This window comes from Zalophus californianus, chromosome 5 (assembly GCF_009762305.2).
Source record: "Zalophus californianus isolate mZalCal1 chromosome 5, mZalCal1.pri.v2, whole genome shotgun sequence".
NCBI lineage: Eukaryota > Metazoa > Chordata > Mammalia > Carnivora > Otariidae > Zalophus > Zalophus californianus.
Window position 1 is genome coordinate 147,266,240 of NC_045599.1, and position 15,017 is coordinate 147,281,256.

General features: G+C 43.5%; 1 protein-coding gene across 21 annotated transcripts in view; it reads left to right on the forward strand.

The window, feature by feature from the left end:
- Positions 1-7,828, forward strand: part of SEMA5A (semaphorin 5A) — a 476,158-nt gene extending 468,330 nt beyond the window's left edge. For 8 of the 21 annotated variants that reach the window (XM_027605227.2, XM_027605228.2, XM_027605233.2 and 5 more), the window contains one exon: positions 379-7,828. In XM_027605227.2, the coding sequence (XP_027461028.1) occupies positions 379-498 (120 nt within the window). In that variant the 3' untranslated portion in view covers positions 499-7,828. The remainder of the gene's footprint in view (positions 1-378) is intronic. The other 13 variants (XR_003522014.2, XR_003522013.2, XR_003522015.2 and 10 more) reach the window with 13 other exon arrangements.
- The last annotated feature ends 7,189 nt before the right edge of the window (positions 7,829-15,017 follow it).

Here is a 15,017-nt window from a genome sequence, read left to right on the forward strand (position 1 = left end):
TTAAATAAGCTCCTTCAAAATCTCTTATCAGTGTACCTGTCTGTGATAATCAGAAAGCTGCTTAAATTCTACTCAGTTACATAACATTCAAAGTGTCTGTTGATTTGAAATCACTAGAGTTTTAGGTTTGTTGAAGGTTTGGATTTCTCAAGCTCTGTATATCAAAAATTGCCAACCTCATTCTGGTCATGAGGCAGGTCCTCGGGAAGGCAAATAAGGGGAGGAAGCAAGTAAGTGAGAAATCACATTTAGAACAACGGAGCCTCAGAAGGGAGTTCAAATTCAACCTAATCGTCCCCTCCGTATGTTATCTTTCCAAAATCCTGCTTGTGGAGTATTCTTAAGTCTTTCTTTTTATTATTACTTTACTTTTTACAGGCGTTTAACAAAAACAACTTGATCCTAGAGGAAAGAAACAAGTACTTCAACCCTCACCTCACTGGGAAGACCTATTCCAACGCCTACTTTACAGATCTCAATAATTACGATGAGTACTAATAGCTGTTACATTTTTGGCTTCTTGTAATCCCCCGGTTTCTCAAGGCCTGTCCTCCATGACTGCCCATGTTTCCAAGACTTCAGAGATGAAGTTTGGATACATTTCAAGTGCATTTCAAGCCATGAGTGTCCCATTGCTGCCAAAAACAGACATCCTTAAAAGCAACAAAAATCTAAATATGATGTCGTGAAAATCTGGTCTAAATGCTTGATCATTGTTGAATGAGCCATGGCGTGAAGTTTTGTTTTGTTTTGTTTTTTATTGTGCTCAGTCCATTTTTCTAACAAGTCAGTTGTTTTTGTCAGCTTTTTAATAAATGTACCACCCACATAGGAAGGAGTCTTTAGAAATAGGAATGTCTTCCTGCTCTTGAGCGTAAATCTTCATGATGTTTTAATTCAAGAGAATAGACACTTCTGCTGAGAGTCCCCCTCCCTCCACCAGGAGTGTTAGATCCATAGTATTTGATAAAATGAAGGATATGAATGTGGCTGTATAGTTATTCACCATGGATCTCCCATCTTCCCAACCTGGATAATTCTCTGGAATCCTTGGAAGCGACTTGTGTGTTTGGACTTGGAATGGTTCTCACTTGGGCAAGGGCAGGGATTCACCCTGGCCTGGGTCTGCAGAGGTGATGGTGTGAGGTGTGACGCACTCATCCCTCCCTTGGTCTTGATGCAGTTCTTGTGTTGTCCCTGGTGGAGCTGAGCTTAAAGACCAGAGACTCAGACGTGATGAAGGGTCCAGCGTAGCCTCCATATTCTCCCTTCTGGATTTCCTACCATTCCAGGGAGCTCCTTGTCCCGTGGTTGGCCCGGAAGCCTACCTGTCCGGTCCATAGGAACATCCTGAAGAGCCATTTGTAAAACCACCACTCGTTCACCATTTGGATAGCCTCCTCAGCCTCTCTTATTCCTGCAAGGAAAGATCGTGAACATTCATTAACACCGATGAGGGAAAGTATTAAAAATACTTTGAAATATAGTTGAAACCAACTTTTTTTCCCCCCCATGTTATAGGAAGGTTTGAAAGAACTGACATTTAAGGAGAAGTAACTTTTTATTTTCTGTGTCCTGATAGAACTAGTGTATGGCTATCAGCCCCTTCCCGGAGCATTACTGACGTGTAGAACTGGTTTTCTGCAGCCCGTCGATGTGCATATTGAAGTGTGCCCCAAGTACCCAGCTCTCATTTGCTGCCTCCGGGTCCGGTGAGGAGGTTCTGGTGCCTTGTGTCTCTATCTAGCTCAGTGCTGCCCTCCCCTCCGCCCCCTCCCACCTCTCCCTGCACGGAGGCAACAGCATTTCAAGATGGACCTTGAGAAAGCAGGGAAGTGAGGTTGTCAGAAATCCCTGTGGTTCTGAGCATTGATCACCACTAAGCATTTCAGAGTGCTGTCATATATTCATAGAGGTCCCCAAAAGGAAAAAAAGCAGGAGAAATTACTCATAAACAACTGATAAATAATACATGGCAGTTGGTTGAATAGTTTTTGGAAGAAAGAACAAGATTGAAACTGCTCATCGGACACCCCTGACCGACACGGACAGTAAGACACATTCTTATTGCACAGTGAACCTTCAGATCCGTGAACGTAGGCAGCACAGGCAGTGAGGAACGCAGACTTATTAGCACACGTGTTTTTAATCCTATCCAGTTGAAAGAGACAATTTCAGAAAGTGTTGGGGGAAATCCCCCGTTTAGTCAAGAGTATTGTTGTATTGAAAACACTCTCATACACCCAGATTTTCAGAAGCTACTCTACTAAAATTCCAATTTAAATGGCAGGGGGTCTCCGGGAGGTCAGAGAGGTCGCACCTGAATGGTGTTCTGGGTCTTTCCGGGGGGGGAGTCCATGTTGCCTCTCCTGCGAGTCTTGCCCGCTGTGTGAGGCTGCTCGGCTTGGACACACAGAGCTGAAGTCCACACTGAGGAGGTGAAATTCAGCCAGCTGGTTCCCTCGTTGTTCCTCAGCTGGATTCGCATTGGATGCTTTAACTTGTGTCATCACTTTCCTCTAAGAAAAATGTCCTCACTGAGAAGTACGATGTAGTTGCTTCCCCAGTGTTTTCTAAGCTTAAAAGGACATTTTACCTCCCCTGGGAAAGAGAATACCAATATTTGGAGAAAGCCTCCCTGGACCTGATTAGAAATGCTTTCTAAGTGCTGTCCCCGCTAGACTTGAGTCCATCCCCTGCAGTGACTGGGGGCAGCACCCACCCTCCCTGCGGAGTTGGCACCTTGGCTGACTATACGTCCTGGAACTTACCACTGCTGAGAAATGCTCTCATCTTTGTTCTCTGAAACTCTACTCAAAGAAAAATTACTCTGGCTTCTCTCTCTCTCTCTGTGTCTCTCTCACATTCTCCTTATTTCACAGAATTTCAATTCATTAAGAATAATTTTAACTATAATCTAAGTATTTTAAGCAGCTATGGAGTAACTTTTGCTTCTCCATCCTTCTGCGGCTGTTGTTCATAGGTGTGTGCCACCCCTCCGTACCCCTGGTTGTTGCCTGAGCCCCAGGCGGGCTTTCACAGGGGTGCCTCCCATGTCCACCTGGACCTCCTCCCTAAAGCAGCTCTCCTGGAGGCTGCCACGTTTGCCTTCCCTGTGGGTCGCATTGGAAGTTTCTGGATGACTTTTTCTTTCGGTCTTATCTTTTTTTTCTTTTCCTTCCTTCTGTTTTCCTCTCTCCCTCTCTCCTTCCTTCCTTCCTAGTACTAGCAGCACAGATAGGGACTAATACTTTTAAGCCACACCCCCTCTGAACCTAACATCGAATGACACTAATCACAGTTAAATATCTAGGAGTATTTCTGGATAGGGTTGAAGTTTGCCTGTTTTCATTAGGAAACTGGCTTTCGGCTCACACTGGAGTCTTTGGAAGTGATTCCCAGCGGCAGGGCTGCTCAGGGTCCTTTCTCCAGACGAAAGGAATCCCCATCCCGAGTGCCCAGCCTGCAGAGGCCCACGTCCTTTGGAAGGAGAACACTGCCCTGCTTTCCCCAAGGAGCGCTGTGGACCAGCGGCTGGCATGAGCCTGACGGCTCGTCACCCCTGAGCGATGGGACTGTGACTTGGGAGGAGCTCTGCCCCACGGAAGCCCCACCGCCGCCAGACCCGGTGCTTCCTCGCAGGGTTGCCCAGCTCGCTGGAGGCCCATGTCCCTGCTGCTTCAGGGAGGCCTCTGCACCCCACTCCTGCGGGAGCGTTCAGCAAGCCCGCTTGGGTGCATCCCAAGGGCAAGTGGTGCTTCCTTGAGTGTGTATGTGGGGCGGGTGGAGGTGCCACAGGACCTGCAGAGGAGTGGACAGTGGGGGGACACGCATCCCTGCCCCAGAGAGGCCCCTGTCCCTGGGAAGGGGCCGCCCTGTGCTCGGGGTGGACCAGGGTCTGGCCCCATGGACTCGTGGAGTGATGCCAAAGAGAAGAGAAGCAAAGGTGGGAAAAGGTGAAAATAGGGACCCGGTGGCTCCCGAGCTGAGTGTGAGGGCCGGTCCCAGGTGGGCAGCCAGGATGCACGCACAGTTCTTGGGGTCCAATGCCGGGACTCCAGAGGGCGGGAGTGTCAGCCGAGGGTGGCCTTATTTCCTTATTTGTCTGCACATGGGCGAGAGTCGTGGGGCTGAAAGCCCAGGAGGGTGAGTGCTTCCACTGGAGGCGTTGGTAGAATCTGTGGGTCAGACCGCCTTCTGAGTTAGGGACAAAGTCTCAGCGGGGGAATCCGGTGTCCGCAGGGCTACCTACAGGATACATGAGTGTGTAACGGAAGATCAGAGGAGATTTTATGTGAAATATATATCAAGTCTGCACTCAGCTAATCATTTTGTGTAAACACTCCCTTAATGCACAGTGAAGGTGCAGTCTTGTTTTTAGAATAAATCGTGGACATGTCCCCAACAGTGTCAAAACACCTTAAGCAGGATCTTTTACACTCCATTGGGGTTTTCTGGTGTGTGGCATTTGGGGTCCACTCCATTGAAGTCAGCATTTCCATCTCAAAAGCTGGCTCTGGGGCACCATCCAGGGGCAGCAGGTACCAGTGGGGGGTAGAGTGAACTGCTTCTACCTCAAAGCAGCCATTCTCCACAGAGCAGCACTGTCCCTAAGCCTCCAGCTCCGATAATCAGTGTTCCCGAAGGTGGGAATTACAATGCGAACCTTAAGTCAATTCACACGCAAACTCTCTGCTCTTCTTTTTAAGATGAGGCAAAAGTGGAGTTCTCGGATTGCATTGGCATGCCCAATACATTCATCCCTTCTCGTGTCTCCATTACGTCATGGCCATTCTTGTCACCTGGTGAGAATATGTGGACACAACATTGCAGATCTGATTACCTATGATTGTCTATTGTCAGAAAATAAAGCCATGCCGAGCGCCTGGCTTCTCTGGGCAATGGGTGTGAAATGGGAGAACGTAAAGTAACTGTCACTTTGACCAGAGGAATACACAAAAAGGAATGCCATTTATTCAGAGGTCAAAGATTTGGAGACCAGAAACCATCATGGAATCTATTTCTGCTTTTCTCCTCTATTGAGGTCATTAATAATAACTGATTGAAAGATGCTTTGTAACTCTACACATACTCAAGGTATTCCTATTCTCTGTTTTGATAACCCGATAAAATACAGGGAAATAAATTGCTGGAATCCTTGCTTTTCCCTTTGGAAACTGAAAAGTAATGAACAAGATGCAATGTTGGATTATTGGCAGGGATTTCTATAATGACTATTCTGTCATTTTTTTTTTATTATCCTGTCTCCATTTTTTAATGGACTTATATTAAAGATGTGTTATACATATTTTGGGGAGCAGATGGATCAAGGTTTTTTCATCTATCATATGTCGCATTAGCAAAAATTTGATACATGTTCCAAAAGCATCAGGAAAGGAGATTGTTCTCTCTTGAAAACATAGCTTACACAGCACAGGGACTTACTTAGAACATCGTCAAAACGAAATTCAGAGCCTGACACCAAGTGTACAGTTCCTAATGTAAGCTGCCTTGTAGTATTTGCAAAACATCATATTCGTTTTGCCATCAAAAGCAATCAAGCTTATTACCCATGACCAGAGTCAGAATCGATTTTTGTTCAAACAAACAGGTTTTACTGTATTTACGTGTTGGGGGTAACTAGCCAAGGATGGTTTAAAACCAGAAAGGAACAAAGTAGAGAGAGAAAACCACTCTTGTGGCACTTCTTAAACCAACATTTTGGACCAGCAATGCCATCCACTCCATCTCTTTATATTTAGGAAGAAATCTGAGGCCAGTGGTTGGAACGTGAGTGACCCTCTTCTTTTTCAGCTTCGTGGCAACTTAATGCCAAATAGTTCAAATGTTAGGTGAATGGTCGTTCAACTGGTAGTTCAAACTGGTTCAAATGCTTGAAAAATATGAGCTGGGAGCAAAATCTGGATTCTGGAAAATCCCAAACTGTCCTTCTATCATGTCACTGAGAAAAAAGCATGGTTCTCCATCCCCTGTAAGTGCAGGTAGTTTAATTCCCTATAAAAAGTTGCCAGTGCCTTGTTTGAGATGATGATTCATCATCTCATCTGGATATTATTGGTTCCAGTTCAAAGCAGAGGATTGATTGGCTGCACTTTGAAGAAAATCTTATATGTCTCTTTGAACTCAGGAATAGAAAATGACCCAAGGAGCACATCCTAGATGTGATGTCTGCCCCCGCTGGGTAGAGCATGTCGCACCAGAACAGAGGCAGATGTGTGTTCCAAGTTCAGGTTTTTCTGGTCTCAGCCTTCCAGAAAGTGCCATCACTTTAATTATACATCTTCCACAAAACACCTTAGGGTTTGGTCTGTGGTAGGGATGCCGATGTGCTGCCAATTGAAGTTAGAGTGTTTGTTACTGTCCCTCTTGAGGCAAGTCCACAGATAGAGCAAAATCAGGCTGGTGACAGCTGGTACAGATACACTGAGTGGAATGAGAACCACCTAGAACTTTGTGCACTTTTTTTTTTTTTTAAGCCAACATCAATACTACTTACAAGTACACAAAGTTGTCAACCTTAATTTGGATTAAGAAAGTTAATGGTGTTTTCTCTGCTAAAGGTGTTTTTTCTTATACGGTGACTGTGGCCAACATCGAACTTGAACTTCTGCCCTTTGAAAGAAAGCACAGTTTGAACCTTCAACCCCAGCACCTCCATTGACCACTGAAACTCTACGTCATCTGCAAAGAAAACGCACAAACTTGGTCCAGTGTAGGATTCTTCAAAAGTGGGTAACAAAGCTTGTGTGTTATGCCCCTTGACGTGACTTATGAAGATGTTATGCAATTAAATGCCTCGTTCTGTGTTAATTTGCTGTTGCTGTTTTGTGATGCAAAATAAATGTATTTGAGATTGTTTCAGTTTTTCACTGAACCTTCTCCAAAGCCAACTAGAGCCCTTGGGAAACTTGCAGAAAGTTCTTGACCTTAAAATTAGTTTTTAAAAGACAATAAGTATCAATCATAATGGGGCTTTTTAGATGAGGTAGCATTTGCCTTTCCCTTCCTTTGAATGAGGAACTGGAGTTTCGATTGCCCTGTTGGAATCCTCGTGAATTGCCAGAACTTTCTTCACTGGGCCGTTGGGTGCACTTTTTTTCTGTCCTTACGTTCGGTTTTCAAGGTTTCATTTGAACAAAAACCTTATTTTTAGAAATGTGTAATACAGATTTCCAGGAGTCTTCACTTTTATGTTTTCTGTTCATCAGTTCATTGGTCTTAAATGCTCACTTGAGAGCTGTCCAGGTCTATATCCAAGAATGTTGTTTAATGACACCTGACAGATACATTGCTTTCAGAAATCAGTTTGAGATACCAATTGTGGCATCCCAGGCAGGGAGCTCATGAGTGGTATGCTGGATCAATTATGGAAATTTTGAGAAGAGGCGGGATGGGGGGCTTACCCGCCGATCAGCAGAAACCAACACACACCTGCTCCAGGTCCCAACTCTGAGGAAAGCAAACATATTTATAAGATAAAATGAGCTGTTATTACAGAGGGAGAAATGCCGTGCTCACTGCTCTTGGTGAATTGCCAGTTGCTATAATCCAAACCAATTCATCATCATTTATTAAACAGTAAATTCATGAAGAATGATCCTGAGTGCCACTAAGAGTGCAGTCTTCCCTGCATAGCATCCCCTCCACACCATCTCTACCTGCCAACATTTTTCGGACAAAAGAAGAGAATCCTGATTATGTACAGTATAAATTGTATTATATTTTTTGTACTTATGTTTTATGTAAATAGTTTGTCTCATTCAATTGTATGTGAGCATTGAAATAAATCCTACCATTTAGGAAACAATTTAGTGGAGTTGTTCTTTGCCTCAACTTCCCTCTGGCCCCAGAGGTGCTAAGGCGTTACAGCTCCTTGAAGGTTTCATCAGAGTCAGACTGGCCAGCCTTCCGGGCAAACCCCCAATCAAGCTCCTGTTTGTTCTTCTGATGCCAAGGCCTCTAGAGTGGTGGCCAAGACCGGCCCCCCCACAGCTTCACGATGATTCTGCGATGCAGTAAACAAGTGTTAGAAATATTTCTGTGGGCAACAGGACCTAAGTGACCAGGAAAGCCAACCAGGGTTTTAATTTACTAGGGGTTGATATCAGGTACTGTTGATGGTTCATTCATTAAGTTCTATTCATCTTCTCTCCAGCACACCATATTCCATTATTTCTTGCCTAAAACAAGGTTTTTCTAGAATGAACTGCTGACTATCAGCATGAACACAGAAGATGCCTAAGCCGGGAAAACCTCTGTTAAGTGAGAGCCACATTTTATATTGCAATATGCACGGCCCCCTTACCTCTTTCTCTCTCTCTCTTTCTCAACTGTTCAAGACACAGTTGAAGTTGAACAAGGCAGGGGTTGGGGGTGCTGACGCCTGCAGTTGAAAATCTCCATATAATTTTGACACCCCCCCAAAAAAAAACTTTACTAGTAGCTTACAGTTGACCAGAAGCCTTACCAGTCACAGAAACAGTCGATTAACACATATATTTTTTATGTTGTATGTACTATATACTTTATTCTTAAAGTAAGCTAGAGAAGAGCAAATGTTATTAAGAAAATCATGAGGAAGAGACAATTTGCAGTCAGTCCTGAATTAATAAAAAATAAAAATCCACGCATAAATGGACTGCACAATTCAGACCTGTGTTCAAGGGCCAACTGTGTGTGTGTGTGTACATATACATATGTATATACAAAAAAGTGTGGAATTTCGTATGTATATAAAATTTTTAATTGGCTAAAAAGCTGAAAGAGCCCATTTAATAAAGAGGCCAAAATTAACATAATAAAGTAAAAATATATAGTGAAGCATGTCATAATGATTAAACTGTTCTTAACCCCAAGGAATAAAATAATTAATTTTTAATTTTTTTTAAATCTGTATTTTGCCCAGATCACACAGGCTGACTACACCGTTTAAAGCCCTCTCTCCTATTAGAAGGTTGGAAGGTTGGATGTCCTTTAGTGCTGAAAGAGTCCCAGAAGAATAATTTCTTTAAGCTTCTTGGGGACATCTGTTCTCTCCCCATTGAATACATTGACAGTGCAGGAGGTTATTAGCTTTGGCTGCACATTATCTGAGAGTTGTTTTGTTTTTAAATATATCACCCAGATCCCATGTTCATCCCATTCAATTTGGATTCTGAGTATCTCTAGTTTATTAAAAATTAGAATTTTAAAGCATCCCACGAAGAACCTACGTTTGGCTGTCAGTTTAGAAAGTGTGTGAAATAAGTAAGTGTTGTACCACAATTTTCCTTCTTGTGATTGTTTCTCAGAATCTTTGTATTTACAGAGATCCATTCTGCTACTTAGACATTCTCACACAATGCTTATGTGACCAGTTCTTTTTAGAGTCTACTTCGCTCTTAAAAAATAAAATGGAAATACGATTTAAAGTACTTTTTTGGACCTATTTGAAATATATAATGTAAATTTCCATTTAAAGTGTCTCCTGGCGCCCAGCTTGTGAAGAAAGAAATGATTGAGCATCTCGACTGCGCAAATGTAGCTATTTAATGTAAAAGGAACTTGCCCTTAAAATAATATCTGAAATACTATTATTTTTCTGGAATTACGCTTGGTTTATCTTTAAAGCAGATATGATTTGGTTTATACAACAAAACAGAAAATGATGCTGAAAGGATATTCTCTCACTAACCAGCTTGGCATACGTTTTCTTCGGAAGAGTCTGAAGCTCTCACCTCACCCCTGCAATCCCAGTCAGAGCCAGGGCTCAAACAGGACGGTGCTGGATAAATGTGTGTGTGTTCTGGGGGGTGCCGAGCTCTTAAGACTAGCTACCAAAAGTGTAACAGAAGAAATAAAGTCCGAAAGGAACCCTTGTGAAAGTATTCCTCATACAGTACACAGAATTGTAAGTGCTCACCTCTAGTTTGAAAAGCTTCTACTAAAATTTGAAAATGAGTCTCACCGGAGAGAACAGAGAAACTTTGCTGAATTATGACTTTCTGATCGTAATGGACGTGGGCTTGATTTGAGATGGCCAAAGAGAGTCACCTCTGAGACCACTCATAACAATAGTGGTCTCAGAGGCCATCCTTCCTCACAAAGTCAGGAGAAGGGTAACATTCCAGCGCTCAGCAAATGCCCAACCACAGTTCTCTTCCTCCTCAATTTCCTTCCTCTCCTACCCCTCCGATTTGAAGCATGCCCAGTTTTTTGCTTACAGTAGATGCTCTTTACAGGGTCTTAGTGCCCTCCGAGGTCATGCGCCCCCTGGTGGCCACACCTCACCCTTCCCTGAGAGAGGGATGGCGGTGGCCGTGACAAGGCACCAGGAAAATCTTGTCATTGGGCAGCAGGTGGCCAAACAGCCTTTCAGAGAGTGTATGCAGGACCCTTTTCACCCCGAGCACCTCAAAACGCATCCATTCTCCCTTGCCACCTTCTCCATATTTTTATCCTCCTTTCTCTGTTTACTTCCTTGCTGGAAGTCCCACAAATCTGTTTTGTTGAAAGAGCGGAGTTTTTGAGTGTGAAGTAAAGTTTGAGAGAAAGTGGTGAAGTCCCCTAATTTTCCTTGAAGACCCCAGGAGGTGCGGCACAGAGGCAGGTTTAAACCCAGTTCAGCAAACCCCCACCAAGAGTGCTCTCGTCTCCAGCCTCGGTGTCTGCAGGCTTCCATTCACCTGGAGGAAACGCAGGGATCTTCAAACCCCTGCTGAGAAGCTCAGTCATCATTAATCGCTTTAATGTCTATGAGCTCCTTAGAAAACGTTTCATGATAATGCATGTATCCAACTCCCTCTGCTCAAACACTGTCCTGGGTCGGCGTTTAGGAGGTTTTCCCACTCTTTATCTAGAGTCTAGAGATAATCTAAAAATAGACGAGACAGAACAAGGCATTCACATATTCACACACAGTTAGGAATCCCACAACATTCCACCATGATGCCCAAAGGTGGGGATGAAATGATGGGTGGCGTGGTTCAAGCCAAGATCTGTTCCCTCAAGTGCTCTGAGTCTTCTGTGGAGAGAGAAGCTGAAGGGAGTAAATGCATGAGTTTGAAGAGGGCATGGCACACACGCAGTTCCAAAGAGATCATCACCTTATGTTAAAGATCATCTGATGGCCCCACATTTGGTTAAAAAATGGAGCACGGGGAAAGGCACATACAGGCTTCACTTCCCACTTTGCTTCTCCCCACCTAGCTTCCTAGATCTTCAACTCTCCCCCAAGGAAAAAACAATCTGTTTCTGATTCTCTTTCCTGAGACCAGAATACATTATGAGATCCAGGCCTGGTGGGCCTTTCTCAGAAGAAAAAGAGGGTGTCCTTTCACAAATCTTGGCAGTTATAATTCAACAATATAATTAATTGAAACAAGTTCCATCTCTCTCTCTCTCTTTTTTTTAAGTGGAGCCCAAGGTAAGGCTTGGACTCACGACCCTAAGATCAAGACCCTGAGATCCAGACATGAGCTGAGATCAAGAGTCGGACACTTAAGAGACTGAGCTACCCAGGCACCCCAAGTTCCATCTCTTCTAAGTTTGGATAAATGAGAACTGGTATTTTAAGCCAGTTAATCCCATAAACAGGGAAAATGCTCCTTCTGCTTGAAGAAAGACAGCCTGTTTTTAACAACAGTTAGCCTGCTGATGGGGAACAATCCCATTACAACTGAATATTACTGTGCTGAGTAACTAAGAAGATTTGGGTAAAATTTATACAATTTGGGCTTGTCATTCTCCTCTCTCTGTAAGCAGTGTTGTTGCCCATACCAGAAACTAATTAAGGCATAATTCTTTGGAAACATTCATTAAAGCAGGCACTTATAAAGATTGAAAAATTACGGTAAGTTCCAAATACTTTGCTAGAACACCTGGTATACTCGGGAAGGAAGTGACCTGGATAGGTGTGAGAATTGGAAAAGTGTCTGTAAAGATTGTAACTGAAGCAGGTTTCCTTTGTTCTTCATGGCAGGGGAGGCAGGTGGGAAACAAAGGACTGAAACTAGCCCAAGGATCATTCATCTCATCCAGTGCATACAGACTTTTAGGTACTCTGTTTTTCTTTCTGAAAAGTGCAATACCTGCTTCTGAATCCCTTTCAAAAAGACAATAAATTGTTTCGTTTTTCTAATTTATGTTGAAGGTGCAAAAAAACTTGCTCAGTTATCAAACCAAACGTGGAAAGGAGAGATGAAGATTATACCTGTATTCCCAAAGCAAGAATTCTACATCGTTCCATGTAATTTTTTCCAAAAGTTTTTAAAGTGCTATTATACTTTTTAAAAAAAAGTTTTTATTTACTTATTTTAGAGAGAGAAGGCATACAAGTGGGGGGAGAGAGGGAGAGAGAGAATCCCAAGCAGACTCCTGGCTGAGTGAGGAACCCAACCCAGGGCTCGATCTCACGACTCTGAGATCATGACCTGAGCCGAAAGCAAGAGCTGGAAGCAAGAGCTGGAAGCTTAACTGACTGAGCCACCAAGGCGCCCCAGTTATTATATCTTAATGATAAAAATAAGTGAGGTTGAGATTATTTAGGTCTATTTTCCTCAAAACACACAAAGGGCTGAAAACAAGATAAAGCAGTACCCAGTCTAAGGTGGCATGGTGCATTTCTATAGGGTCTGTAGTTATTTTGCTCCTAAAGGAGGTTATTGTGCTTGAAGACTTTGAGCACAAATTTCCTGAATCATAAAGATGATATAAACTCTGCTGATTTTCAGCTTGTGAGGAAATCAGAATTCAGAAATTATATGATGCTATACATTTGGAACTAACTGGTTAGGTAAGTCCAAAGAAGCGAACCCATATTTCAGAATTTAAATATCTGTCATTTTGATTTCCACTTTGGTAATTGAGTCAAACTATGGAAAACAGTTCACTATTTTTATCTCACATTTCAAATACCATCAACTCCTGGTAGAAAATTGCTAAAGAAATTTAGTCTGTCAGTTCCAGAAAGATGTGAAAATAGATGTTGACTTTTTCCCATTACATAAACAATAGTTCCAAATCATTTATAAGCCTTCTACTTTTTTTTTTCTATTAAAGATTATGTTCGTTAGAATTTAAGAAGGCTTGCTGTTTATCTCCCTTGCAGTTTTGGCTGGATGGGAGGGAAGGCCACTAAGGCAGGATGCTGCTGATCCTGGTAGGTAGTGGAAGGGATGCACCAGGGTATCTGAGCTGCATAGGGAAGGAGCTAGTTACAGGCAGAAGATGATGGGAATAAAAGAAACAATGAATGCCCAGAACTGAGGGCTCCCAGATATCTCTGTGTTCCACTCCTCAGGATTCCCCAGTGACCATTTAGGGATTGTCTACTCCTGAAACCTCACAGTCCTTCCCACTCTTTCCCGTCATCCTTGCCCTCCTTCCCTCTGGCTTCCTCTCCTTGCCCTGCCTCTTCACCCCTGTATTCTCCATGTTGAAATTAACAAGTGTGTTTGTAGTAGGGCAGTGCAGTCAGGGAGCTATGTTATGGTCATCAAATCTGGGATGAAGTTGAGGTGGCATCATCTCCTCCAGAAGGTTCTCCTGACTGTCGGGGTCATGAGATACATTCTAAATTAGACCTGGTCCTCTTTGGGGTGCCCCCTCTCAGAAACCTTCCAGGCAGATCAACTTCCTTCTGTCTTTACTTGATGTGCTCTCCTGGTCACCCCTAAGCTGAGACCATCACTGAGGGCCCTCACGGTGCTGATGTTTTTCTTGATAAGTTTAGAACCAGAAACCCAACCTGGGAGGAGGGGAGGAGCATGCCTGACTGAGGATTTACCTGTACCCCTTAGAACTCGTGAGACCTGTGTCCAACTGTTGTCAGGTCAGGCAGTGTGGGCAACAGCGCCTTCTAGAGCAGTCCAGCATGCTATATGTACAGTCCTAGATCTTCTCTTGCTGTGCTGGCACAATGTACAATCCATTATGGATTCCAGATATGGACACCGCCATGAGGGATTGTATTCCATGGTCCTCATCCCACACCTGTGCTAAGGCAGCTCCACATGGGTCTTACAGCCCGCTGGATACGTCTTCAAGACACATAGGCCGTAGAGAAAGTAATTTGAACTTTGCTTGATGGGTATTTCCCAATTTAACAGCCCCCCAGTACTTAAGTTTCCATGGTGAAATGTGAATTTCATGTCTTGGGTAAGAAATCAAATGAGTGTTCTTTAATCTCACTCCAGGACAAGTTTTCAGCATTATAGACATGATTCAGCCAAACAGCAGGGTTGTTACACATCAGCTCTGTCTGCTGGGTGACCAGATATCCATCTAGCGTACAGGTGTCCTTTTATGAATACACTCTAAAGACCAACATGCGTGCCCTGGTAACTATTCTACAGCTCTTGAAAAAGAGCATCCAAAGTGTTGCTGTTTGTTCGAGAATTGCAAATTCAGTGAGGACTCGAATACTGGGAAAAAAAAAAAGAGAGTCTGAAATGAGCATGAGGCCAGGGGACAGGTTAGTCTTGACCTCTAATGTCAGGAGGCACAAGAAAGAAAACCAAGTAAAATCTCACCCAACACAGATTTAATACAGTGGAAAAAGAATGCGATGTTTATAAAATGAATGTATCACTGAACTTCTGAGGTTGACACAGTAGTGGCTGAAAGAAGCTCAGGAGACACAGTGCGTTCACACATGCAACATTTTCTAGATTTGAAAAGTTTTTACTAACTCCCTCTCAAGAGACTAAGAAAGATGCCATCCACAGAGTGATAGGCAAGAAAACTGTTTTAAAAAGGTGTGTGAGGGGGGAGCAGTGTCTGACTGGACAGCCAGTTGCTAGAGTGGAAAGTTAACAGTGAGAGGTCACTGAGGTCAGTGCATTCTCTGATGAGCTGGGACAGGGGACAGGTTTCAGGTGGTCCAATCTGCTGAGGGCACAAAGGTGTTTAGGCCAGAAAGGACCACAGGGAAGAACAGAAAGGCTCCTAAAGGGGACAATCACACTTCCTTCCATGAACCACCAGACTACTCTGAGGATTCCACTCCTTCAGAGATA